This window comes from Cololabis saira, chromosome 10 (genome assembly GCF_033807715.1).
Source record: "Cololabis saira isolate AMF1-May2022 chromosome 10, fColSai1.1, whole genome shotgun sequence".
In the NCBI taxonomy this organism is placed as follows: domain Eukaryota; kingdom Metazoa; phylum Chordata; class Actinopteri; order Beloniformes; family Belonidae; genus Cololabis; species Cololabis saira.
This window is the reverse complement of record NC_084596.1, coordinates 28,526,964-28,554,515: the sequence shown is the minus strand read 5'-3', so window position 1 is coordinate 28,554,515 and position 27,552 is coordinate 28,526,964. Positions and strand designations below refer to the sequence as shown.

Below are 27,552 nucleotides of genomic sequence, written 5' to 3'. Positions count from 1 at the left end.
CTAGATAATTTACTTCACTACCCTTAATGTTAAAAAAGAACAACACATCGAAGTGGTATCCAAAAATGGAGCAATAAGTGTGAAGCATATTGCTGACCAAGTTGTGAGATGAGTTGGGAGTGACTGTGTGTTTTTTCAATTTTCAGTGTGACATTGCCTTCATTGATTCGCATTAGAGATAGTAGAACTTCATTAGATAATTTAGTGACTTAGTCGCTAGATTTAGTCTCTTTAGTCTCTGGTGACTCAAAAACCTCATCTAGCGACGTAAGCGACTTTTTGGTGGATCTGGCGACTTTTAAAAACTCATCTTTTCAGTGACAAAAACATTGTTTTTCAACATAATTGTAACATCAGATGCATTTCCCATGGTTAAGCAGGGCTGCAGATTAGCTTTGATCTCCAAAAAGTAGCACTGCCCTTTAGTATTATGAACGTAGCTATGTGGGCACATTTTCCAGAGATCTTAATATCATGACGCCAGCTGTATGAAGACTATGTGGCAGAGAGGATCAATGGAGATGTCAGTGTCTGGGCCCCAGTGAAGGAGAACAAAAAGATGTTCCTGTCTGGGAATAAGAATACAACAGTTAAGCTCCGAGACAAGACTGTAGATCTGAAGGAGACCAAGGACCTATATGGGAGGCTGATGGTACTTGCCAGGTCAAACAGAGACATCAACCAGAAAGAGGCCATTGGGAACTATGAATTCACTCTAACACCAAGGGCACTCTTTGCTCCTGATGGAACAGTCCTGCCATGCCATGACAAGTCAAAGTTAATCCATCTCCTGGATAAGCTGGCAAGAACAGACATGCCTGAGAAAAACTCCCAGCAGTCTCAGAATGCCACCAGCCAAGATGCAAGGGACATGGGAATCACAAACTCCATATCTAATGATCCCCCAAGCCAGAAGATTGCACTTGTGGATGGGATGGTACTTGTGAAGACGCTGACCAAAAAAACAGTGACTTTAGTAACAGTCAAGGATCTGAGTGGCTATTTCAATGACCGCCTGATGTCTCTAACACAAGATTATGATGAGATAATTCTCGTGTTTGACACCTACAGAGAAGACTCTCTGAAGAGTGCTACCAGAGACAAACGAAGACAAGGCAAAGCTGTCCAGTACCAAGTCAGAGATGACACCAACATCAAGCACATCCCAATGAGCAGGTTCCTCTCTCATGAGAAAACAAAGGCCGACTTGACCAGCTACCTTGCTGCCAAAATCCTAGAGTACAACATGGGATCCACCAAGCTGATCATCACATCTGCTTCTGGGCACACAAGGAGCAACAAAGACCTGCTCTTTGAGGACAACAACTACGAAGAAGCAGACACACTGCTGATCCACCAGGCAGTGCTGGCGTCACAGCGAAACCCACCTGATGCACAGCTGGTGTTCTTCTCACCAGACACAGATGTCTTGGTGCTGGTCATAGCAAACTATGATGTCCTGTTGAAGAACACTTGCATTTCTATGGCATCTGGTGTTGTGCAAATTGAACCACTGTGGCGTGCTTTAATTCCAGAAAGAGCAAAGGCTTTGCCTGCCTTCCATGCCTTCACAGGGGCTGACAACACCGGGAGGTTCTCTTGCATAGGCAAGACAACATGGTTCTAGGTGTACCTCAAAGCTGATGAGGATGTCATCAATGCTCTGCAGATGCTTGTGGAGGAAGCATACGTGACAGAGGGAATGCTTTCAACACTGGCTACCTTTGTATGTACAGCCTACACACCCAAGGGCATCAGCATCAAGACAATCCCTGACCTACGTTGGCATCTCTTCTGCAAGCACATGGCAGAAGGTGACAAGCTCCCTCCAACAATCGGAGCTCTGAAACAGCACATCTTGAGAGTCCATATCCAAACACGGGTGTGGGGACAGGCAGCCATCGCTCAGCAGGTTCCACAGTTGGATGCTCTGGAAAATGGGTACTTCAAAGACTCAGATGGTCAGCTAAAACCTACCACCACAGAGGTCCTTCCAGCTCCAAAAGCCATTGTTGAGATGGTGAGATGTCAGTGCAAATCAGACTGTTCCTCTGCTAGGTGCTCTTGCAGAACAAAGAACTTAGCCTGTACAGATCTCTGTCAGTGTGGCAGACACTGCCAGAATGTTGAAGACTCTCAAGACATCACGTACGAAAGTGACAATGATGATGATGACGATGAGGTGTAGAGACTGTCAAAAGGGCATGTTCCTTCCTATGTGTGACGTTCCATTACACTGACCATGTGCGCATGTCTGTAGGACAACCAATAAAAGAAAAAATCTGTATTAAAATCCATTTTGTTAAGACCTATCCAATGTATGTTGTTGCCATTGGATTCCTTGTCCCTGAAAATGTAGGTTTAGAAGTTACTATCAATGTTCTAGCTTATTCAGAAGCTGAGAAATGTCAAAATGTAGGTTTTTTGGACGCCATTTTGAAAAATCCAATATGGCCGCCATACAGACACCTGTGCAAATGGAAACATTGGTTTTCTGATTGCTTATACAATATACTTTTCAAAAATATATAGTTTTCCAACTCTCCAAAAAAATCCAGCAAAAATACATAGTGAACTTGACTAATGATGTGAGGCACAAGTGTAGCAGTTGTGAAATGGTTGCATGGTGTTGTCATCCTTCAGCCTATAAGCAACCATTTCACAACTGCTACACAAGCTCATGATTTCTGTGCTCACACTGTACAGTGCGATCCTTGGGTACGACGTCATGCAATGCTCACACTGGCATTAAACAGGAACATTTGCAAAATTTTACTGTATTCGCATCGCTCCACTTCCAGGCAATCATCATAAAGTGAAACATGAGCTTACCCATATTAATATGAAATTATTCCCCAACTTATGTCCAAAAAAGTCAGCAGAACAAAAATACAATGGATTTTTTTACAGGATAGGCAATGTGTCTCATAAATCTAAAAGGAATGAACAAACAAGCAATCAATCCATAGGCTACATGAAAAAGATGTCTGGTTTACTTAAGTCGAGCCAGGTTTTCAATCATACTGAAAGACTGAGGTACAATTTAACTTTTTTTTTTTTTTTTAAACAACCTGAGCTTTAAGAACATGCATGCTGTGGTGTCATGAATGTAGAAAAATTGATATGACCAAATAAAATTCACACATATGGTAAACACAAAAAAAATATTATTAAGTTGTGTTCTTTTAGGTCTTTTAGGTCTTAGGGCTCTAACTATGATATAAGATATTATTTACATTATTTGCGGCCGCTTTCAATCAAGCCGTAGGATCGGGTGTTAAATCCTCCGCTGATTGATTTTTAACCACTGAAAATAAGCACGACCGGGAGGTTTACCACAGTTGCCCTTGTGTTATAGGCTGGCCTACTAGAGAAAAGTTTTAATGTGGCAGCAAAAACATTGCTGATCTGTACGAGACCTAGATAACAGACCCACGTGAACCGCAGCTCGCGCTTTAATGTTATTAAGAAGTCCATTAGGATCAATTAATCCACTAAATGAAATGACCTTACCTTCTCCTTGACCTGCTGGAAGCCCATCCGCCGAAGTACTGTTGTGTTTGAAATCGAGGTTGATTTGCTTGGTTGCAATTAGAGGACCCGCTCTGCCCGGATACACCTGCAGCTCCAGGTCTGAAGAGCCGCAGCATCTGCTCATCCACCGCGCTGCCTGACGGCTGTTGGTTGCGGTTCGAAATTTCCGACATTGTGGTTATCACATCTGAACGGGTTAAAATGTTATTTAAAAGTCCAATTGCCACATTGACACGGTCCCGGTCGACCATTTTCACATGTTAACCTTGTCATTACCCGATGTGAGTCGCTATCCGATTTGAGTCACACATGCGCAGTCGCTTGGACAAAGTACAGTTACGTCGCCAGACTTGATAGACAAGATCTAAACACACACTTGTTTCGATCTACACTACTCACAATAAGTTAGGGATATTATTATTTACATGATTGCTTTTCCTATTTGGTCTGAATTTTAATGAAATAAGACAAGTTCCCTTTGATATTACTAATGATGAATGAGAAGAAACACCATTTTCATTAGTTTAATATTCCCCCAAAAATTTAGACAATAAAAATAATATATAGAGATAGAGAGAGATGCATAGATATGTTGGGAATGGTATAAACTAACACATTTTTAACATTACATTACAATCATTTTACATTCAATGCGACTGTGCATGTGTGACTCAAATCGGGTAGCGACTCACATCGGGTAATGACAAACCTTGTCCCACTGGAGAGACACATCCGGTACCGACACGTGATGAGCCAATCAGAAACTGGAAATTCAAGTTGACTTCCATTTCAATCAAACTCTCACACACATACTAGTATACTTGCACACATCACATATTATTCTCTCATACATTCACTATCATGTTTCTCATGCGTTCACTATCATGTTGCTCATACATTCACTATCATGTTGCCCATGCATTCACTATCATGTTTCTCATACATTCACTATCATGTTGCTCATACATTCACTATCATGTTGCTCATACATTCACTATCATGTTGCTCATGCATTCACTATCATGTTGCTCCATCCATAATAGCGTGTAAGAGAGTATGAATAATATTAAATAATTAAAATTAATATAAATATATAAATAATAGAAATATCAAATATATATTGTAAAGTCAACTCCAATTTTCTCCAACTGGACAACAAGGACAACAACTCAGCTTCTTTCCAACCTCTTCCAACTTTATTTTTCCAACTTTTCAAATCAATTTGTTGGTCTTTGTTGGGGGTCTTCGAATAGTAGCGTAGTTAGGTTGTTAACCTTAAAACAAGAAAACATATGATTAACAACATTGTCAAAATAAACAATAATTTTTTAAACAAAAAAGTCCTGTTTCAGTAGTTATATTTTTAAACATTTCTAAACAAATAATGTCTCTTAAATAAACAATTTGGTTTTAAACAAAGTATTTTTAAACAAACTCTTTAACAATTATTTTAGAGTATTTAAGTATTTAAACAAATGTCATTTTGAACAAACTAACTGTTTTAAACAATTACATTTTAAATGGTCGAATTAAATTACAATAAACCATCTTTTAATTAAAGTGCCTTCAAACACATTAAACAAAGTGTCCTTTAAACAATAATTTTAAATAAGTTTTAACAATAAAGTTTTTTAAACAAAGGCATTTCTTTAAATTACTTTTACTATGAAAGGTAGACACTTTTAAATTAAAGTCATACTAACCATTTACCAAAGTCAGTTTTAAATTATTAACCATATTTTAAATTAAAGCAATTCTATCCAAAATCATCATTAATTAAATTCAGTTGAAATTAAAGTTAATTAAAGTATTAACTTCAACTATTTAACCAATATATAAATTAAAGTCAGCATTTTAATCACATTATTTTATAAATTATAAAGTAATAATGTCAAGCAGCATTAAAGCCAACGTGCTGAAATGTAACTTTGACTAAGTTCACCTCTAATAATAATAATAATTCAAATTAAAGTATACTGCAAGCTTTTAAATATACCATATTAACTTTTATCTAGATAAGTCAAGTATAATTATAATTAATGTTATACTAACAATACATTCAGCCACAGAGGAAGATTTGAACAGAATAAACAAAGCAGTCTTCACCGACCATTAGAGCCTTGGAGAAGAATTCCAGGAGTAAACTTGCTTGCTTGTCGTTTGGTGGGTGTCTGCATGCCCATGGCAGCAGCTTTCTCAGGTGTTCTGGGTTGGCCAAACGAGCTCCCAGCAGCCACCTTGCTGCTGGTGCATTGTGGGAGTTGTAGTCTTCTGGGTGATTGTCCTGTTCAATATAGAGATCTTTGCTCTCCTGGGTTAGGACTCAACACCTCCCACTTGAGCTCTTGGGTTCCACACAGAGAGGTCACTCAAGTCCTTCACGTTTCTGTTCTTCAATAGGAAGTAGAATGACCAGTCGCCTGACATCTCTATGCAGAATTGTGGCCGGGATTTTTGTTTTGTCACTTCCATCAGAGAATGTGATGCCCCAAGGGTTTCCTTTCCAGTCAGCAGGTGTGAGGCTTCTGTGGAACTTCACCTGGCCAAGCTGCACATACTCTTCAAAGAGCTGTATGGCTTCTTCTCTGAGGCTTTGTGAGAGTGGAAGGTCCCAGGTTTCTTGGGTCAGCTTGCCGCCACCTCCCTCTTGGAACGCCTTTCTCACAAGAATTGCTCCCTTCTGTTTGACCGGTGCTGCTAGGCCAATCGGGTCGTACAGTCCAGCTACTTGGCTTAAGAGAGCTCTTCTGGTCAGTGGGTTAGGGGTTTCGGTTCTCACCTCCTCTGTGAGAAGATCTTTGCCAACTCTCATCTTCTTCTTCCTCTTGGAGAAGTTCACTGAAGTCAATATGTAGAGCTTGTCTTCGTCAACTTGATAGCCGATGCCCAGGGCTTTGTTGTCTTCTTCCCTCATTTGGTTTGGGAGAATGAAGGTTTGACTTCGTCCAGACTTGGTGGCCTCTGTGTCTGTTCCTTTCCTCCCACTTTGCGCCGACCGGACCCATGGCTTGAGGAAGAAACCGCCGGCTTTCAAAATCTCTTCAACTTGCGCCGTGATTTGGTCAAGTCTGTCCAGGTCGTTGTGGGAGGTCAGAAGGTCATCCACATAGCTGTCTCGTTCAATTACTTTGCGTTCATCTTCTAGGTGAACAAAGTTGGGCAGGTTTGCCGTTTCCCTCATGGCCAACTGTGCAATGCAGCCTGCAGGTTTGTCTCCGATGTTGACTCTGGTGATTGCATATTCACTGATCTCCTCTTCTGGGCTGTCTCTCCAGAGGAATCTGTGCAGGTGCATCTCACACTGCTCCAGCCACACAGAGTTGTACATCTTTATGTCTCCTAGAGCTGCATGCACACCTTCGCGGAACCTCAGCAGAACAGCTCGAATAGGGTTGAGTACATCTGGTCCCTTCAGAAGGATGTCATTCATGCTCACACCTTTGTACTTCTGGCTGCTGTTCCACACAATTCGGACTGGTGTTGTCACAGAATGAGGGTTGGGCGCCACCAGGTGGCTCACATACCACCTTGGGCCATTCCACCTGTCAATTATTTCTTCAGTGAGTTTGATGGCTGCTCCTCGTTCAACCATCTCACGGATTTGGGTGGCATATGCAGCTTTCCATTCTGGCTCTTTGCACAGTTGCTTCTCCATCCTCAAGAAACAGGCCTGGACTGCACTTTTGTTGTTGGGGAGAGAGGCAGGGTCCACTGTCCAAGGATACCTTGCATCCCAGTGTGAGGATTTTGTGTGATCGTCCTCCTCCTTGTAGGTGAGGCCTCCTTTAATGATCTCATACTCCCTCTCCTCCGCCAGGGTCATTTCCTTTCCTCCAGGTGGACAGTTCCCGCATCGACATCCTCCACATCTTGGCTCACATGCAGCTCCGATGCTGTCCCAGTGCCACCACTCGAGGAACTCCCGGTTGCTGGCAGCTGTGAGTGTGGCCTTGATGTCATCCACTGGACCTGGGATCTCTCTATATTTGACTGCTGCGGTTCTCATGGAGCGGGCAAAGTGAGTTCGAGATGTATATGCCTCTATCTCCACTTCTTCGTGCAGGTCAGGATGCGCTCCGGCCACCGTCGTCCCCAGTGGACCTACCCACAGGACGAGGTCATCAATGATTCTCACACTTTGGGGAGCGAGCCTTCCTTCACGGTGACTGATGAGGAGCTCAACCTCTTCTGGCCTCTCCAGTTCCTCGAGTTTGACTTCCGGGAAGAATCTGTGCAGAGTTTCTGGCTGAACAGCTTGATGCACCTTCGCTATTTCATCCAATCCATAGCAGACCAGTTCATGAGCTCGTACAGTTCCTTTTGGTGTTTTGACTCGGACTTTCAGGAGGTATCTTAGGGTGTCCACCTTCATGACCATACCACCGACTCCATGTACCACCAGGGTTATCTTCTCCCTCCTCAGCCGCAGTCTGTCAGCAGCCTTATGGGTGATGTAGTTAGTGTCGGATGCTAGGTCAATCAGGGTCCCGATCTTCTGACCAGCGTTCGCCGTGACGTTCATGAGCATCATGATGACAGGTAGCTCGGTGAGACCACTATGCCGCAGTAGTTCAGACTGGCCAGATGCTTTTAGTGTCATCGTGGTTTTGTTGGTGAATGCCTTCCTGCAACGTTCAGCCATCTCTGGGGGAAGATCAGCCAAGCACGCCTCTTGTTCCTCCGTAAGAGTGCCTTTGTTGCTGCCGCCTTTTCCACTTCTCCCATCTCCACTCCGTGGCCTAGACTCTCCCTTCGGACAGAGAAAATAGTGGTGGTCCGCAGCACTTCCTCCCCTCCTGCAGTCCGAATTTCGGCACAGGAAATTGTCTCTGCAATAACCGCCCTCCTCATGGCATCCAAGGCATTTCCTGCATGCTCCAAGCTTCTTTAAGGCAGCCGTCTTCTCTGGGAGCTTTAGTCCCTTGAACATCTTGCAGAAGAATATTTTATTATTGTGACCGCTGTCACCACAGATGACACATCCATCAAGCTCTTGTCTCTTGGTGGCTCTGGTGGAGGCAGACTTCCTTCCATTCTTCTTGTCTGCTCGCTCCGGTTTGTCACCCTTCTCCACAACTCGGAGTTGCTCAAGTCTCTCTAGTACGTCTTCCTGATTTTTTAGGAATGTCAAGAGCTGGTCGAAATGGTTCTGAGGTGTGACGTTGTTTGTGGGATCCACCATGAAAATCAGCCAGTTGGTCTTGATGAAATCGGGCAACTTGGTTTCGATGGATTTGATGACAAGAGGGTTGTTTATGGCCCCGGAGTTCCCCAGCTCAGTAAGGTCTGCTAGAGCCTTTTCCACGGACTGTATTAGGTCAATGACCTTTCTGGGCTGGTGCCCCTTCACATGTGGTATTTTGTCAAGTTCTTCCAGGATTTCCACAGTGATGCTTGATTTGTTGCCGTATCTGTTCTCAAGGACTCTGAACATGTCTGTTGCCGTGGTGTATGTGGAAAGTCTGAGGTCTTTTGAGATTTTCTCATCGATGCTGTCTAGGAGCTGTATCTTCTTTACTACAGGCGATCCAGATGGTTCTCCCTGCCGTTGAAGGCTCTCCCAGTCTTTTTTCCATCTGTGAAAGTCTCTCTTGGAACCAGTAAAGGTAGGTAGGGTGGTCGGCTTTATCCTCACGACTGGTGTTGTTGGTTGGGGTGTTGGTGGTGGTGTGACTCCTCTACCAGCGACCAGCAGGGTCCGTGCACCTGCAAACTCAGGCTCTCTCATTCTCAGTGTGAGAAGAGTTCTGTCTATGTCCCTGAGCCTTGCCTTCACTCCATCCCTGTGATCCTCCGGTATCCATTTCTCCCACGTCAACATTGCAGTGGTGGCCTCGTTCCTCATCTTCTCAGAGAGGGTTAGGTGCCTTTCGAATCGCTCCAAATTCTCACTCGTCACTGGCAGATTATCCGCAGCCCCATTTGCTCGCTCAGCCCCACGAATGGCAGTTTCGAGTTCATAGCCTCCATATCTTGTCCACAGGATTTGTCGGACTGTGTCCTCGATTGCGGTCATCTTTACTTTGGCCTCTTTCAGAGTGTTCTCAATGTCGGCTTCTTGCTGTTCACTGAGCTCTGCCTCTTCATCCTCCTCCTCCTTTTTGACTTCAGCCTCCAGGCTGGACCTGTAGTCATCGTTGGAGTCTTGCACAGCTCGGAAACAGTCTGTGAGCTCCTTGTACTGCTCAAGAAGCTCGGATTTGAGCATGCCATCTGCTTCTCTCACAATGAAGTTGGCTTGCCTTGTAAAACGGCTCTTTGCCGTGGTCCTTTCTTGCTTACAATCCTTGGTCGTTTTCTCCGCCATTTTTCCTTCTTGTCCACGGCTTTCCTCCTAGCCGAAGCCCTTTATCCTCAGCAAGGGGGTGTCCGCAGTTGGTTAACAACTGTAAAGTCAACTCCAATTTTCTCCAACTGGACAACAAGGACAACAACTCAGCTTCTTTCCAACCTCTTCCAACTTTATTTTTCCAACTTTTCAAATCAATTTGTTGGTCTTTGTTGGGGGTCTTCGAATAGTAGCGTAGTTAGGTTGTTAACCTTAAAACAAGAAAACATATGATTAACAACATTGTCAAAATAAACAATAATTTTTTAAACAAAAAAGTCCTGTTTCAGTAGTTATATTTTTAAACATTTCTAAACAAATAATGTCTCTTAAATAAACAATTTGGTTTTAAACAAAGTATTTTTAAACAAACTCTTTAACAATTATTTTAGAGTATTTAAGTATTTAAACAAATGTCATTTTGAACAAACTAACTGTTTTAAACAATTACATTTTAAATGGTCGAATTAAATTACAATAAACCATCTTTTAATTAAAGTGCCTTCAAACACATTAAACAAAGTGTCCTTTAAACAATAATTTTAAATAAGTTTTAACAATAAAGTTTTTTAAACAAAGGCATTTCTTTAAATTACTTTTACTATGAAAGGTAGACACTTTTAAATTAAAGTCATACTAACCATTTACCAAAGTTAGTTTTAAATTATTAACCATATTTTAAATGAAAGCAATTCTATCCAAAATCATCATTAATTAAATTCAGTTGAAATTAAAGTTAATTAAAGTATTAACTTCAACTATTTAACCAATATATAAATTAAAGTCAGCATTTTAATCACATTATTTTATAAATTATAAAGTAATAATGTCAAGCAGCATTAAAGCCAACGTGCTGAAATGTAACTTTGACTAAGTTCACCTCTAATAATAATAATAATTCAAATTAAAGTATACTGCAAGCTTTTAAATATACCATATTAACTTTTATCTAGATAAGTCAAGTATAATTATAATTAATGTTATACTAACAATACATTCAGCCACAGAGGAAGATTTGAACAGAATAAACAAAGCAGTCTTCACCGACCATTAGAGCCTTGGAGAAGAATTCCAGGAGTAAACTTGCTTGCTTGTCGTTTGGTGGGTGTCTGCATGCCCATGGCAGCAGCTTTCTCAGGTGTTCTGGGTTGGCCAAACGAGCTCCCAGCAGCCACCTTGCTGCTGGTGCATTGTGGGAGTTGTAGTCTTCTGGGTGATTGTCCTGTTCAATATAGAGATCTTTGCTCTCCTGGGTTAGGACTCAACATATATGTATATATAAATATATACATTTAATAATATTAAATTAATATTAAATTAATGTATATATAATGAAATATATAAAATAAATAATATATTAATAATTATATATTATTAATAATAACATAATAATAATACTATTATTAATAATAATAAATAATAATTTGATTTATATATCATATATAATATTATATATACATTTTATGAATTTCATATTGCATTTAATTATTATGTTATGTTATATTATTATAATAATATAATAATATTAAATAATAATATAGTATTAAGTGTGTGTGACTATACTAGTGTATGTGAGAGAGTATGATAGTATGTGTGTGTGACTATACTAGTATATGTGAGAGAGTATGGTAGTAAGTGTGTATGACTATAGTAGTAAGTGTGTGTGACTATAGTAGTAAGTGTGTGTGACTATAGTAGTATATGTGTGTGACTATAGTAGTAAGTGTGTGTGACTATAGTAGTAAGTGTGTGTGACTATAGTAGTATATGTGTGTGACTATAGTAGTAAGTGTGTGTGACTATAGTAGTATATGTGTATGACTATAGTAGTAAGTGTGTGTGACTATAGTAGTAAGTGTGTGTGACTATAGTAGTATATGTGTGTGACTATAGTAGTAAGTGTGTGTGACTATAGTAGTAAGTGTGTGTGACTATACTAGTATATGTGAGAGACTATGATAGTAAGTGTGTGTGAGTATACTAATGTTTGTGAGAGAGTATGATAGTACGTGTGTGTGTGTGTGTGACTATAGTAGTAAGTGTGTGTGACTATACTAGTATATGTGTGAGAGTATGATAGTATGTGTGCGTGACTATACTAGTGTTTGTAAGAGAGTATGATGTAACATGTGAGAGCAAATATGAATTATTTTCTAAACGGCCTCTCATACTGAATGCATCCCATTTTTAAAAAAAATTATACTTTTCATCACAAGATATTGTTCAGCGGTGAAAACAAAAGATGGGCGTCTGTTATATGAATTGTTTCCACAATGAATATGCTTGATGAAGCTTAACAGAAGCCCGGTAATGATTTTACTGTCGCAGTAAGAATACAAATATGTTTTACTCAGTAGGGTTATAAGATGTGTTTAACCCAAATTTGATTTTGTGCTAACCTATGTAAAGTGGCTACTGACTGGAGGTCAATCTCAATGACATACCCTGAGAGGTTTGACCTGTGAGCTGTGTTCTACTTCAGGAATAGAGGATGCATGTAGCCACCATAATGTCACAGACCGGTTCTGAATAGTTTTTGAGCCTTGAGCGCTGTAGGTCAGATTTTCTTGAACTCTGGTCCACAAACTTGCAAAATCTGCCACAAACTTGTGTAAATGATGCCGAAGGAGGCTGCTTTGGTGTAATTATATTGTAATGATCCTGAAATATGTTCCAATATGAAGATTGACTGCAGCACCAGCCTTGCACAGTGTTCAGGATCTACAATGAACTTTGAGAAAAGGTTCTGAACATTTTGAGAGCATTTTGAGATGTATCTGCATTAGTGTTAACATGGTCTCACTCATTCACTCACTCACTTGGCCTCTCTCCCTCCCACTGCTTTCAGGAAAGATTCTGCGTGGGTTTACACTTGAGTTTCTGCCATGTGCTTTCTACCCCCTGCTCACTCACACACACATCCATACACAGCTAGATGCACACACAAACACACACACACATCCGTACCCTCCTCCACACTTCCCAACAATATCCAAAGATTTAGTAAGTTTGTATTATGCATCTATGTGTTATCTGTGTGTGTTTGTGTAGAGAAAATAATCATGATTCCTGGGATCATTTCCGCAGCTGTTTGGAAACAATCCCTGTCTATGTTGACCCTCTCATCAATAAATCATTGTATCAATTATGACAAAAATGATGTGGTGGTAGCTTCTTCTTACCTGAAAATAGTGACATTTTGCTCCTGCTATCTTATGATAAACATCCAGATGTGGTTTCTGTTGGAAGCTACTGCTTGTCAGTTGCTCCCAATGCGGTTTTCCAGTGTTTGTGTGTAGGTGGAGGCATATCAATGTGTGCGTGGGTAGATGTGAGTAGAGATGCCTGCCAGGTGTATGTGACGATGGGTTCTTTGTCTCTCACCGTGCAGGTCTGGTACATTTTAATGGATATACTGTACCACTCCATGTCTGTACAGTTGTCTGCAACACCTAAAATCAGTTTATCATTTGCAATATGTTTTTTTTCCCTTCAAAATGAATTATTCGCCTCCAAAAATTGTCCTGCAGTGACATTTATTTCTTGCTTTTGTCTATTTTGGGATAAAAATGTTCAGACATCACTGACAGAGGCCATTAATCTCGAGAAAAGAAAGACGGATTTGCTTCCAGATTTAGCCGCAAATGGATGTGTTTTATATGTCCCTGGTAAATGTCTTTAAACCCAAATATTTTATTTATTTTTTTGCTTCTGGGCCAAGAGGAAAGTAGCTGTTACAAGAATACAAAAAAAAAAAAACTTTGTATATCCTTAAAATCCATATAATTGTAAATAATGTTTGTGTCCACTAGGATCCTGGCAACGGCCGGTGCCCACATGAACATCCCAGTCGATCTTCGAACCCTAAGGGCCGTGCGAGTGCTGAGACCCCTCAAACTCGTCTCTGGGATCCCCAGTGAGTCAGATGCTGACCATCAGCACAGCCATTGTTTACAAAACCCACATTGGTAAAATGCAGAAGAAGAAAAAAAATTTAAATGCTAAGTTAGTACAACATACTTTTCTAAAGTTAGCCACTGGAAGTTCTTTAAAATCAAGGATTAGTATTTTTATGCCTTTTTCAAAATTTTGATTTATTTTATGCATTTTGTTATTTTATATTTTTCATCCATATTTTTATGAAACGAGGAGCTCCACAACTGAATAGCTCCAAAAGGCCAACTAACTTTCATGGTTTTTGCAACTGAAGAGTAGATAGGAAAGCTAATCTGTTGTGATAGCTGTTTGTAGATGTGTCATAATCATATTTTAACTCCTTCATGACATTTTGTTATGTTTAGACAGCACACATTCATTATGAAGAATCAGTAAAGCCTAACATATGGCCAAATAACAATAATTAGTAAATAGATTGCAATGATTACAGAACATGAAGGCATGTTTGTCCTCATTGCTGCAACAGCCAGATTTTTGTCGTCATACATTTTTTGGACAGTAAAATGATGCCTTTTCCTGACAAATCTGAGCACAAATTTGAGTTAAATTACCCTATAATAATAATAATAATTTAAATACACTCCTACACAAATATTTTCCCCTGAAAGGAACACTCCAATCAATACATATGCAGAAGGGCCAGGCACAAAGATTATTGTGTCACCACTGTTCAGGGACGACTGTACCTTTTTTTTTTATTGTTAAATGCTCAATCAGAATTTGTGCCAGGCACAAACCTGGCTTAAATCTGTACTTGAATCTTTGGAATGGTTCAAGCTAAACTACAAGTGTATCTTTTTTTCTTTTTTTCTAAAAGTAAGACAGATATCTTTCTAAGAACAAATAGTTGGCATTTTAAATTGAAGTGGAAGTTCTTTCAAATGAAAACATTTATGGTTTTTACATAATTGTGTTTTACGTTGTTGGGGAAAAGTCCTTTTTTGTCATCATGATTTCTTTGTCACCACTTTTAGGCCTGCAGATTGTGTTGAAGTCCATCATGAAGGCCATGATCCCGCTGCTACAGATCGGCCTTCTGTTGTTCTTTGCCATCCTCATGTTTGCCATCATCGGCTTGGAGTTCTACAGCGGGAAGCTTCACCAGACCTGTCTGCCATCGGACGAACTCTTCGGTAGGATCGGCACCTGTTACGAGCACTGAATGAGAATCTTGGATTTACTCGGATAGCACTATGAAACATCCGTTTTAGTGTGAAAGGATACACAAGAACTGTTTGTTCTTAAGTGCATCCTCTTTAATTATGGTGCTATAGCATCAATAATAGAAAATTATGTTTTTGACTATTTATTACTAACTAATTCAGCACCTTGTATACTGAATGTGTAGTTTACTCAATTTTCTCAAAGAGAGGGTGTGATTTTCTTTGTTTGATGGTTTCCCAGATTACAGTATAAGCAAGCTCAAAGGTATTATTAGAGCAGTTGCTGGCTGAGTTAGCTACTGCTTAATTAGTCAACAACTGCTCTGTAATCATGCACCACACCATTGCATTTACTGTCATTGCCCGACACAAGTCTGACATGGATTATATGCAAATGCCTGAGGAAATTCACAGAATCTAAGAGCAGGAAAAATAAATCTGTCCAACATTTTATTCTGCAGTGGTCCCTCAGCTGTTTTAATGTAGTGGTTTCTCTGTTTATTCAAACTAATTTTAATAAAACATAGTACATTTAATTTCAAACATTTAACTGTCAAGCCCTTTCGGTCATGTGCTGTTTCTCATTTTAATGGCATGCATGAGCACCTTGTCATTTTGAAAACTGGCTTTTCCTTTGTTTATATTTAAATTATATTCTTTCACTCTAGTGTCTAGATTAGTGTTAACTCACATATTCTTGAGGTTCACTTGTATTTTTCCTTTTTAACATGAAAACCACTAGTATAGTCAGCTACAGTAGGCTGGTTATGCTCGTGGGGACATTATGCAAGCATCACAGCCATGTTTTATTTTTGTAGATAATGAAACCCTTGACTCAACTGAGCTGGAATTTGCATGCGGTGTGAGGAAATGTCCAGAGAAGTATGACTGCAACGACACCTGGATTGGACCCAATGATGGCATCACGCAGTTTGACAACATCCTGTTTGCCGTTCTCACCGTCTTCCAGTGTATCACCATGGAGGGATGGACGGCTGTGCTCTACAATGTGAGCTGAAGTAGTCGGTTAGCAAATGAACCGCAAAGCATCTCAGTGATTGCTGTTGAATGTTTGACGATGTAAATGTTACGGATTGCAGACCAATGATGCCTTGGGTCCTATGTGGAACTGGATATACTTCATTCCTCTCATCATTATTGGCTCTTTCTTTGTCTTGAATTTAGTGTTGGGAGTTCTTTCAGGGTGAGTTTGTTGCTTCTTATGTTAATCAACTTGATGGTTGTCAGTGATTGTGTTATGGAGAATGACAGCCGTGTTCATGATGCTCTCTCCAGAGAATTTGCAAAGGAGAGGGAGAGGGTGGAGAATCGGAGAGCCTTCATGAAGCTTCGACGCCAGCAGCAGGTGGAAAGAGAACTGAATGGCTACCGAGCCTGGATAGACAGGGCAGGTACTGGCCAGCACGACAACAGTACATCTTATATTACACTGGTTAACCAAGTGGGCTCCTATTGATATGCAAATGATGGACAGATTAAGATCAGATTGATAAAGGGTAACTTCAATCAGGTGTCCAAAAATCATCAAAATCGTTTTTCCCACAATATTCAGATGGTGCAGAAATAATCAATGGTTATGGCTATTTTTGTACTTAAGATCTGGAAACATTTGAACACTGACCTGTTGATAAAGGTTCTATTAAATGACAGTGGATATATATACATATATATACCGGTATATATATATATAAAGTTCCTTTTCAGGCTGCAAAGAAAAGTTTAGTACATTCTGAAAACAAGATAAAAGGTTGCGCTTGTGATTGCAGCAGCATATACAGTATAAGATAGATAGATTGTAAAGGGGATGACAAGCAGAGGTGGAAAAAGTACTGAAAAATTGTAATTGAGTAAAAGTATCTTTACTTTGCTTAAATTCTACTCAAAGTAAAAGTAAAAGTACTCATCTAAAAATGTACTTGAGTAAAAGTACAAAAGTACTTCATTTAAAATGTAATTTGAGTAAAAGTTACTTTCAGTTATTTAGTGCAAAAAAAGGATGAGTCACGAATCAAATCCAACACAAGTTGTTTTAATCAATGATGCTCTGGGGCCTCCCATCATGCCCCGGGGCAATGACGCGAGTATTAATATAATATGTATTAATATAATATATTAATTCATGCATATTATTACATGTATAGTATTACATATATTATTAATGTATTAATATAATATAATTATATAATACATATTAATATAATACATCCGTGGAATGCACGGACACGGCTGTGACGTCAGCCGTGACGTCACGCCCAGAAAGAGACTTTTCTTTGACTTTTCTGGCCGTTAAAAAACATTTTTGACGGATATAAAGTCCATGACTTAAAAATATAGAATACAAAGATTAGTAATTAACGGTGATTACAGCTGGAGGTTCCTGTGAACAGTTTTAGAGGCTTCTCTTTTACTATTGCGGTCTATGGGAAAAAAGCTTTCTGGGCCCCATGGGATTTTTTGTTGCAGTACCGCGGCTGGCCACTGGGAAAAATCGGCACACCTTCACCATACATTTTGTACTCAGTAACGTGAGGGGGTTCAAATGTAGCGAAGTAAAATACTTGGGTGAAAATGTACTCGAGTAAAAGTAAAAATTACATATTTCAAAAACTACTTAGAAAATTACAAATTACTCGTAAAAAGTACTCAATTACAGTAACGTGAGTAAATGTAATTCGTTACTTTCCACCCCTGATGACAAGCAGCTTTCCATGGTTAAAAAGCGTAACAAAAAACTACTTCATCCAGCCAGTTGATAAACACTTTTTAGTTCATGTTTTGAAGAGCTTCACATAGAGCCAACAGGGTTAATTTGAGGGGGAAGCCATTAAAAAGCCTGCAAAAGATCTTCAAAATCCAGAATGGTTCTGACATAATATTCTTTGGACACATAAAAGTAAGCTCAAGCTGCATCTGAATGACGTGGAGGATGCGGAGGATAAAATCATCTATAACAGACATGGATGCAGTGTGAGAACATGAGTGTACATGGTTTCCATTAGTACTGTAACTACGTAGTGAAGAGGACAGAGGAGTTGGAGGACCTCTGAGTACAGTCACACAACGTCTGCTCAAATGCAGCAGTACAGATGGGAAATGACCTTAAGCACACTGAAAAAAACAAACCAAGTCTTTTTTGAGGGTAAGAGAGGTGGGATATTAGGTAGACATGAGTCATATGATCTCAACTCCTCAGCAAGTTGCACTTAACTTGCTGTTGTAGCACCAAGACCAACAAACAACAACTGAAAACAGCTGAAGTAAAAGCACACTGCGTAGGAGATGATAAAACCCTCTTTCTTTGTCCACAGGTTCCACATTTAGGGCTCTCCCTGAAATGTTGGTGTAAATCTCCTCCTATTAATGCAAAAGGGCTTTAAGGACATGTACATGTACAGAGTTCATTACATACCCTTCACGTCAGTGTTTGTTTAAACAGGTCAAATAATAAAAAAAGAAGAAAAATCCAAGGCACTCTTCTGCAAATATAAAAATATTAAAAGCCTTTTTATGTTTGCAGATGAGTGCCTTGGATTTTTCTTCTTTTTTGATATCCTTTTTCCCACCAAAGAGCACCTTCGTCACACGACTTAGATGAACCTTCTGAGCACTCTGGACTTTCTTTTTTGTTAGGTCAAATAATAACTTTTGATTATTCATCACATTTAATTTGGAGGGATGGAAAGAGAGGCAGCTTTTCTGTTTCAAAAAGCTTTGCTACAGACACTGTCAGAGTTTGAGATCTTCAGCTGAGCAGCTGAGCTGAGAAGCACAAACACACAGTGCTGTAATGGGAATTGCTATTGCCAGTCTCCCACGCAAGCAGAGGGTGAAAAAAAGGTGATACTGACTCACTAGCTTAAAATTGTGCACATGCATGTGTGTGCACACACGTTTCTCTGTTTACATGCATGTGTGTGCGCGCGAGAGCAGTGCTGTGCATATGTGCATGGAAGTGGGAGCGTGTGGGAAGAAGGAGGGGGGGTATCGTGAGAGAGAATGAGAGCTCTCTCTTCAAAGGTCACCTCAGCCTCTCAAAGCAGCACTTACATCAGTTACAGCAAATGTTTGCAGACATCCTCAACATCTCAGCCTTGACAACTGTATATTTCCCTGTTTGATCATTTAAATAGTCCTTTATGTGTAACCTCCAGCTTTATTGTTTTACAGAGGAAGTGATGCTTGCAGAGGAGAATAAAAATTCCGGGAGATCGCCATTAGATGGTAAGTCCACACACTAGGAACCAAATCTTTTCAATTTGACTTTCAACAAGTCAACATGTTATCCACTTCATTGCATTGCAGCTTTATCAGTTGATAATCATTTGCTGAAGAAAAAAACACTTAACAATGCTGATCTGTATTGATAAGTGCCAGTGGACATTATTCTTTATTATGACAAAGAAAATGATTATTGTACTTCACTTCAACAAAGAATTTAGTGTCTGTTTTTGATTCTACTGAATCAGGAAGAAGTAAGGTTTTGTTTCTATTTTTTTTTAAAGTTGTGGTTTTCTGTGTTTTAGTGCTGAAGAGAGCAAGTAAGAAGACTGGTGCACGAAGAGGAGCACCAGGAGACGAAAAGTATACAGATATGTCCACTGCCAGTGAGTGAAGGCTGTTTCGGTCTCTCCACCAATGCTCCTTACCCTTCTTCCTTTTTCAGCAGGAGATCTCAAAGTCATCCTGACTGAGGACCAATTTGAAGAGTCAGTTTGTGATTGAGCAGAATTTATGCGTCAAACAACCTGCAAGAACTCTATATAACTGAATGCACTGCTGCACTTTGATATGTAAAGGATACACATCTTCACCAATTTTTGCAAGATTTGTAAAGGTTGACTGGAAGTCAGATGAGTTTAGTTGTTTCTGTTCAAGGGCAGCATGGTGACATGGTGCTTAACACTGTTACCGTGCAGCTAAAAAAGTTCTTGGTTCTTGGGAACTGTCAGCATCTTCTCCATGTGTGTGTGAGTTTTCTCCAGGTTCTCCAGCTTCATCCCACTGCTCAAAAACATGCAAGTTAAATGGATAAGTTATTGTAAATAACAATAATCCTGTCCAATGGTTACCAAGCCTCAGCCCCCCCATGACCCTGAGTAGGACTGGAGGAAAGAAGGTTCTCTTTAGCCTTACGACTCTTTTCCTGACCAACAAACTGTGTTGGCTTCTCCATTTGACATCAGCTAGAACTGCTTTACTTAGCTTTACTTAACAGCAACTGTAATAGTGATATAACCTAATTTGTATCACAATTTGTTGTGACCCTCAAATACTAGCAAACAGTGACACAAGTTATGATGAAAATGTAAATCGTGTTGTTTCCATTCCTCATTTTTCTGGACCGGGTCCCAGGGGTAAATGGTCTGAGCAGAACATCTTTGAATGCTTTGTCCCCAACCGCCTCCTCTAGCTAAACCAGACAATCACCACAACATTCTCGAGCACCTGAGAGATGTCATCTCTTCTGGTTGGAAATATCTGGAAGTCCTCCCCTGGAAAGCTTCCAGAAGATGCCAAAATGCCCAAAGTACTTTAGCTGTCTCCTGTTTAGGCCATGGAACCCTGGGACTTTAATCTGAACCCCTCCTGGATGACTGAGCTCCTCCTCGTGTCTGTGAGGGTTAGCCCAGACATCCTTGAAATAAAGTTAATTGGCAAATTGTTCTCACATTCTCATTCGTCAGATCACAGGTCACGACCATCTGTGAAGGTTGGGACATAGATCTAAGTTTGATGTTTTACATATATGTATGTTTCTGTATTATACTTGTTGTATTTCTTTTTTCTTTTTATTTGCTTATTGTTTTAGGACTGTAAGATTATTTGTGTGAATATAAACTGAGATGGATTATTTAGTTCCTTGCTGTTAGTTTTTATTGAGGCCTTTAAGCAATTCTAGGTGTTTTGACTGAATGAACATTGATTGTTCGGAAAACACCAGAAGTTATAGGAAAATTTTATTTTATACTCCACAGTTTATACTCATTTCACTTGCGTTATCACAATATGATACTATATAAAATGACTAGCCACATTACATATGAACAAGGGTCGTTATTGGCCTGTAACATTTTGAGAACTTCCATAACGTGCAAAATTTAACTTCATACTGTATATAATTCAATAATAAATCATAAATCATACTGTATATATTCACCTGTATTAAACTAACTCTTTCATTACCTTTCTTTCTTTGTGTAAGATTTTTATCTTTTAGGTATTGACTTTACTTCTCTTTTTCCTCAAGGCATGTCACGATCAAGAATGAACTTTCGCAGTGGTCGTCGTGGCCCAGCTGCCTATCTGCGGCGTAAAGAGCGCATGTTGCGCATCTCCATCCGCCGCATGGTGAAGACAGACACGTTCTACTTGATGGTGCTCAGTCTGGTGGCTCTCAACACCGTCTGCGTGGCCATCGTGCACCATGACCAGCCTGATTGGCTCACCATTTTCCTCTGTGGGTTTCACTCGTGAATTTTATTTAATTTTTTTCTTGACTATTTTATTTATTAGATAAAAAAGATTCTTTAGTCTTTTTTTTTCTAATTTCCAGACTATGCAGAGTTTGTTTTCCTGGGGCTGTTTCTGGCTGAGATGTTTCTAAAGATATATGGTCTGGGTCTCCGACTCTACTTCCATTCATCTTTTAACTGCTTCGACTGTGGGGTGAGGTCCTCCATCTCTTATTCTGACTTGAAAAAACATTTCTCTGTTATACATCAAACACAAAAAAATGTAACCTACCTAATCTACATGATTAAGCTTGAATGAAGATTACTTATAACAATTAATTACAGCAGTTTTATTTAGTTTTTAATATGTAAAGAAACAATATGAACAATTCAATAAGTAATTCAGGCATATTTTCTTGTTCTTCATACGTGAAATGTTTTCAGGTCATTGTTGGCAGCATCTTTGAGGTGGTTTGGGGCTTCTTCAGGCCTGGCATGTCCTTTGGGATCAGTGTACTGAGGGCGCTGAGGCTCCTGAGAATTTTCAAGATTACCAAGTGGGTTTGGCCATCCCTCCTAACTTCTAAACCACAACATTCCTGCCTAAGTTTAGAGAAGTTGATATTTGATACTTATTTTTGTTTTTCCAATGAAAAATATCCTGAGGGTCCATCATATCTTTCTTTCCAGATACTGGGCATCTCTCAGGAACCTGGTTGTGTCCCTCATGAGCTCCATGAAGTCCATTATTAGCCTGCTTTTCCTTCTTTTCCTCTTCACCGTGGTGTTTGCTCTGCTGGGGATGCAACTTTTTGGAGGGAGGTACGTAGCATTATCCTTAATTCAAGGAAACAAATCCCTACTTTTTCTGTAGTCAACAATCTATATACCTGAAACAGTATCTACTTCCTGTGAGATCAACAGCAATTTCCTCAATGGCTTATCTTAGATAATGAGTAGAGGAAACGTTACGTCCGGATAAGAATATCTTTTTGCATCGCCCTCCTCCTCTTCTTCCTCCTTTTATTCTTCCTTGGTCATATCTGACCATGTTCTGTATCTGCTTTCCCTCTAGGTTCATCTTTGAAGATTACACTCCCACCAACTTTGACACGTTTCCAGCTGCCATCATGACAGTGTTTCAGGTTTGGCTCCCACAGATCCCCTCATCCTGCTTGCTCTCAATGACACATTGCATCCTGGGATATTTCTCACCCCGGGCACAGATTAAACAACTCTGCTCAATCGCTCTTCGCCCCCTGCCTCTGCTATCATCCCACGCATCCCATGCACACATATGCGCACATGAATATCAGACGAGGGAAACGGGAACAAGTCCACATCAGATCTGCTTGAAACCAACTGCACTGTCAAAGAATGTTTTGATCAGGACACATAGTAATTATGTTGCTACATTTTATAATACCATATTGTTCACAGACAGAGGGCTTGTCTCCTGTTGGGTGTATTTTTAAGCCAATGTTCTCTGGAATCCGGTGTGAGACATGTAGTTATTTCTGCTAAATGTTCTGTGCCTTTAATTACCCACAGATTTTGACTGGTGAGGACTGGAACGAGGTGATGTATGATGGGATTCGCTCGCAGGGAGGTGTTCAATCTGGCATGTGGTCATCCATCTACTTCATAGTCCTCACGCTATTTGGAAATTGTATCCTTGTTGACCTCAGAAGTGGTCAGACAGTTTGTATATAACTTTAATCCCTTTACATGATCAATGTGGAAGTTGTGTTTTTCCAGCTACTGTGAGTTGTTTCGCGACACACACAGGCTCAAACAGCAGATATTAAAAGTTTCCGTCTTTTCCACTCTTCTTCAAGAGAACCACATTAGTCATTTGGAAACACAAAGTCTGTAAGATGCAGGTCTTTCCTTTTTTAGACCTTAGCACACTACTGCAAAAATAGAGGGAGAAACTAATTAGAGCTCTATTGCAGCAACTAGTTTCTGCTGGCAAAACTTTCTCCACAACTGCCCCACTTTTTTCCAGTTTTTCAATATGTGATTTTACATGTGAACCTGCATGTAATACAATCAAAAATGTTGTAAGCAAAATGAATTAAAATGACCCGGGTCAGTGGTACTGCTGAATATTAACCCGCTGGATTATAAATATGCATCTAGATGGTTGTCTTCCTATTGAGATTTTTCAAATGAAATGTTTTTGCTTTATAACCTGATAATACACGTGTTTAGTTTTAGATTAGCATCTGGACTCTTTAAGATTCATGCCAATACTGTTATTATTTCTGTATGGTTTAGCATTGACTTGCTGATGTGAGCAAAGTCTTCCCTGAAAGAGCAGAGATAGAAAAAATGTTGCTCCAAATGTGTCATTTGTCATTAACTGCCTTCATGACAGACACACTGCTGAATGTCTTCTTGGCCATCGCTGTGGATAATCTGGCCAACGCACAGGAACTAACAAAGGTTTGCATTGATTTACCTGTGTCCTGTTTACAGATACAATGCTACTTACCGGTACTTTGAAGCCCAAGTTACATGTGGTCCTTCGTATACATCAATTGTATTTGTGTTGGTTCCTCAGGATGAAGAGGAGGAAGAGGAGTTCTTCAATCAGAGATACGCCAGGGGAAGAGACGGCTTAATATCTGAGTAAGTTACTGGTTAACTTATGAAACACTCACCTTTTTTAATGACATTTTCAAATCAGGTTTAGCACAGCATCTCTCTGCCACAATTCATCTAATGTGTTGACCTTTTCAAAGCAAAAGATGGAATGAATTGACCTAATTAATATATGAATAATGTGGGTCAGATACGCCAAAAAGATAATTATTTTCCAAAAGATTATTATTAAGAGTCACTGCAAATGAGTTACAGGCATACTGGTAGGAAATTTTAAACAGTGTGTTTTAAACTTTTCAAATAGTTGTCAGACTTAGTAGGCTGTTGTCAAAATGTTTCCTTGATTAAAAGTTTGGAGGTACGGAAGAGTTTTCCTGCTTTTCTTAGTAACCTGGCAGCCTTCCTGTCAGCCTGAGTTGAGAAGAGGTTTGGCTTTATTTATTTGTATTATTTCAGTTTGTTACTCACTTTTCCCCAACTTTCTCTGCGTGTTTTGAATCTGGAAAATTGGATTTGACCTATGTGAGAGTGAGTAACACTTTTACAAAGCATTTCCATATACTTGAGTGTCCTGAAAACACACATGAAGTCTCTCACTGAGAACTCTAAAACAGCTAGATTAGATCAGTTTATCGTATATTATACAAAAGAAAGATTCAGCTGCTGCTTCGGAAAGGATAACTCACCAAGACTGTACAGAAAGTGCAGTATCGCCAATGGCCCCAACTAATCTCTGGCTCCGATAAACACAAAGCATCAGCGGTAATACCATTTTAAATGGGTTTTTCACAAGGCATTACACTGTTAGTAGCTGGATTGGCTTCATTCTTTTGAAAGGTTACCTTGGTTTGTCCATTTCTCAGTATCAAATATGTTCAGTTATATATTGGCTCTGACTCTCCTCCAGGTGGGACACTGAATGTATCATTTGTCTGTTGCATATATGAATGTAAGTCTTGTAAGCGTTGCAGCTATCAATGATTTGATGTGTTTTACAGAGTTTTTCTGGCTCCATCATGTTGTCTTGTTTTATAATTGTCATGTGGCACTGAACAAAATATTGTGTTTGATTATATTCTATCAGTTTTAGAATCAGTTTTTCTCAAGACACCTGAAGTTAGAGTGTATTTACCACTGAACTCATTTAAACTGAGTTTTACCTTTTGTGAAATCTTTACATTATGACTCATATAAGCTGAATTCAGTCCCTTTTGCTTCCCTGGCCATATTTTGTTCTTTGCCACAACTAAAATTATGTGTATGTTTTAAAACACTAATGTCTTGTTTTCAAATGATCACTCATTGATTACATGGACAACTAAAGGGTCTGAATACCAGTAAGTATAACTGTATGCATTTCTGTCACACAGACTTCGCTCTTGAGTTTCCCTACTCGATTCTTGAGATTATTTTGTAGATGGTACACAATGTTTGCACTTTTATCTTGCACTTTACCCTTTTGTTCTTGTGGCCTGCCCTTTCCTCTTGTTTTCTTTTTTACATCATTTTAGTTTTGAATGTCTTTTTGCACTGTTTTCCATAGGAATAATTTGTGTTATCAATTACGTAACATGATAAGTCCACAGAAAAGGGTTGTCCTTCTTTCTTTTTTCTTTTTTTTTACTGTTTTAATTTGATTTTTTTCAATATAACTGGTTTGCTAATGCACAATTCTTGATGTTTCTTGTCACTAAATCCTTATCTGTTGCTGCCCCATATTGATGTGCATATTATGATGTGGTCTTTAGTGGCAGAAGAAGACCCTACCTGTACAGGAAACGGGCGATCCACAGAGGGCGACCAACCTTCCCAGAAGAAGCTGACGGTGCAATGGCCGCCGCAGACGAGCAGCCACCGGTTGGCAATGCCTTTGCCAACCGTCGCGACAGAAGGAGGAAAGGAAAGTCCTCAGTGTGGGAGCAGAGAGCCAACCAGCTGCGCAAACGTCGTCAGATGGCGAGCAGAGAGGAGCTGTTTGCAAGCCCCACTGAGGACACGGCAGAAACTCCCACCATCCCCCACCACGCTCCGGCCCTTTCCCCGGAGGTCAGCCCAGGTCACCTGCCGGAGTCCCCCATGTCAGTAGGGATGCCAATACCTGAACCCCCGATGTCCATCTCCATTCCCATGCCTGAGCCTCCGGCGGCTGAACCTCTGGTAAACCTGAGTGAGGAGAAAGCAGCGGGAGCAAACCACCGGACCACCGGCGGCGGCAGACACAGGGTGGCTCGGAAGTTCAGGTCCAGTCAGGCACCAGAAGAAGGCGCCCGGCACAGACGTCACCGTCACCGAGAGGCTCGCACTGAGGTCAAGAGTCTGGACTTCACCAAGTCGCCACATGAAGTGCTGCATGTCAGGCGGTCGCTCAGCCAAGAGAGGAAGATACTGGATGAAAGGGAGGAGAGGGAAGACAGAGAGGATAGAGAGAGAGCAGAGGGAGAAGGAGGACCAGTCCAAGATGATGGAGGAACCTGCATTACAAATCCATACGCAGAAGTTGGAGAAGACGGTAGACGGTAAGGCATTTTTCATGTATTTCTTAAACAGAACATGTTTTGTTTTTTTTTTCCATTCCTACAGTGTTTCATGTTGCTTTTCAACGTCAAAGGTCTCAAAAGTTACAAGGCCCACAAGAAAAAGGGAGATATAGCCTGAAATACCGTTTTTATAGTTCAGGCCTTTATTTTCACCCTGTGTCGCATGTTTGCATAACGCCTAAAGAGACTAATTTGACACTCTGTTAAAGAGAGCAGCTGCCTCACACTCTGCCATTTTCAACCATTCAGCCAACTCATCAAGACTGGCTCTCACTGTTCACATTATGGACTCTTGAACTAAAATATTTACAAAGAAGATAATTAGCTTTGGAGCTTGTTTCTTTGTGTATATATCTGTTAAACGTGAAATCCATATTTAAAAAAAAAAAAATGAAAAAAATGTGAAGAATTACTAAGAATAAGTACATTGGAGGCAGCACAGTGGCTTAGTGCTTTGCCAATGGAACTACATTGCAAATTGTAAGCTGTAGTTTTTTTGCATATCTCTCTGCCAAGAAAAGTTTTGTTGTTATTGTGTGTCCAGTTACCTTAAGAGCAACTGAGTCAAACACTTGGAAGGCATTGTGTGTCTTGTCCCGCATATCTTCTACATACCGTTGCTGAAATATCAGTGTAGAAAAAAAAGAAAGAAAATGAAAATAAATTAGCAACAAATTGATAATAGGGTATGTTGAGGGGTTTACAGTGGCAGTCTCAACAATGTAACATTAAGTAACTGCCAAGTTTATCAGTGTAAATATTTTCTAAGATTTACATAATTAAATAAATATTAAGTAAATATTCCAATCCCGTAACTTTTGTACAGACTCATATCTGGCACTTTAAAAACCCCATATTGTAAATTTCTGTTTATACATTTTATCTGTCCTAAGTCATCCTAAGTCACTTTTTGTACAGACTCATATCCGGCACTTTAAAACCTCATATTGTAC

The 27,552-nt window shown here is 39.9% G+C and overlaps 1 protein-coding gene across 1 annotated transcript in view; it reads left to right on the top strand.

The window, feature by feature from the left end:
• Positions 1 to 27,552, top strand: part of LOC133452776 (voltage-dependent R-type calcium channel subunit alpha-1E-like) — a 74,067-nt gene that overhangs the window by 20,700 nt on the left and 25,815 nt on the right. The window contains exons 3-18 of the mRNA XM_061732401.1: positions 13,675 to 13,778; positions 14,794 to 14,952; positions 15,801 to 15,991; positions 16,083 to 16,186; positions 16,279 to 16,394; positions 19,171 to 19,224; positions 19,527 to 19,607; positions 21,251 to 21,460; positions 21,557 to 21,669; positions 21,900 to 22,012; positions 22,146 to 22,277; positions 22,531 to 22,600; positions 23,007 to 23,124; positions 23,836 to 23,903; positions 24,022 to 24,089; positions 25,811 to 26,578. Coding sequence (XP_061588385.1) covers positions 13,675 to 13,778; positions 14,794 to 14,952; positions 15,801 to 15,991; positions 16,083 to 16,186; positions 16,279 to 16,394; positions 19,171 to 19,224; positions 19,527 to 19,607; positions 21,251 to 21,460; positions 21,557 to 21,669; positions 21,900 to 22,012; positions 22,146 to 22,277; positions 22,531 to 22,600; positions 23,007 to 23,124; positions 23,836 to 23,903; positions 24,022 to 24,089; positions 25,811 to 26,578 — 2,469 coding nt within the window. The remainder of the gene's footprint in view (positions 1 to 13,674; positions 13,779 to 14,793; positions 14,953 to 15,800; positions 15,992 to 16,082; positions 16,187 to 16,278; positions 16,395 to 19,170; positions 19,225 to 19,526; positions 19,608 to 21,250; positions 21,461 to 21,556; positions 21,670 to 21,899; positions 22,013 to 22,145; positions 22,278 to 22,530; positions 22,601 to 23,006; positions 23,125 to 23,835; positions 23,904 to 24,021; positions 24,090 to 25,810; positions 26,579 to 27,552) is intronic.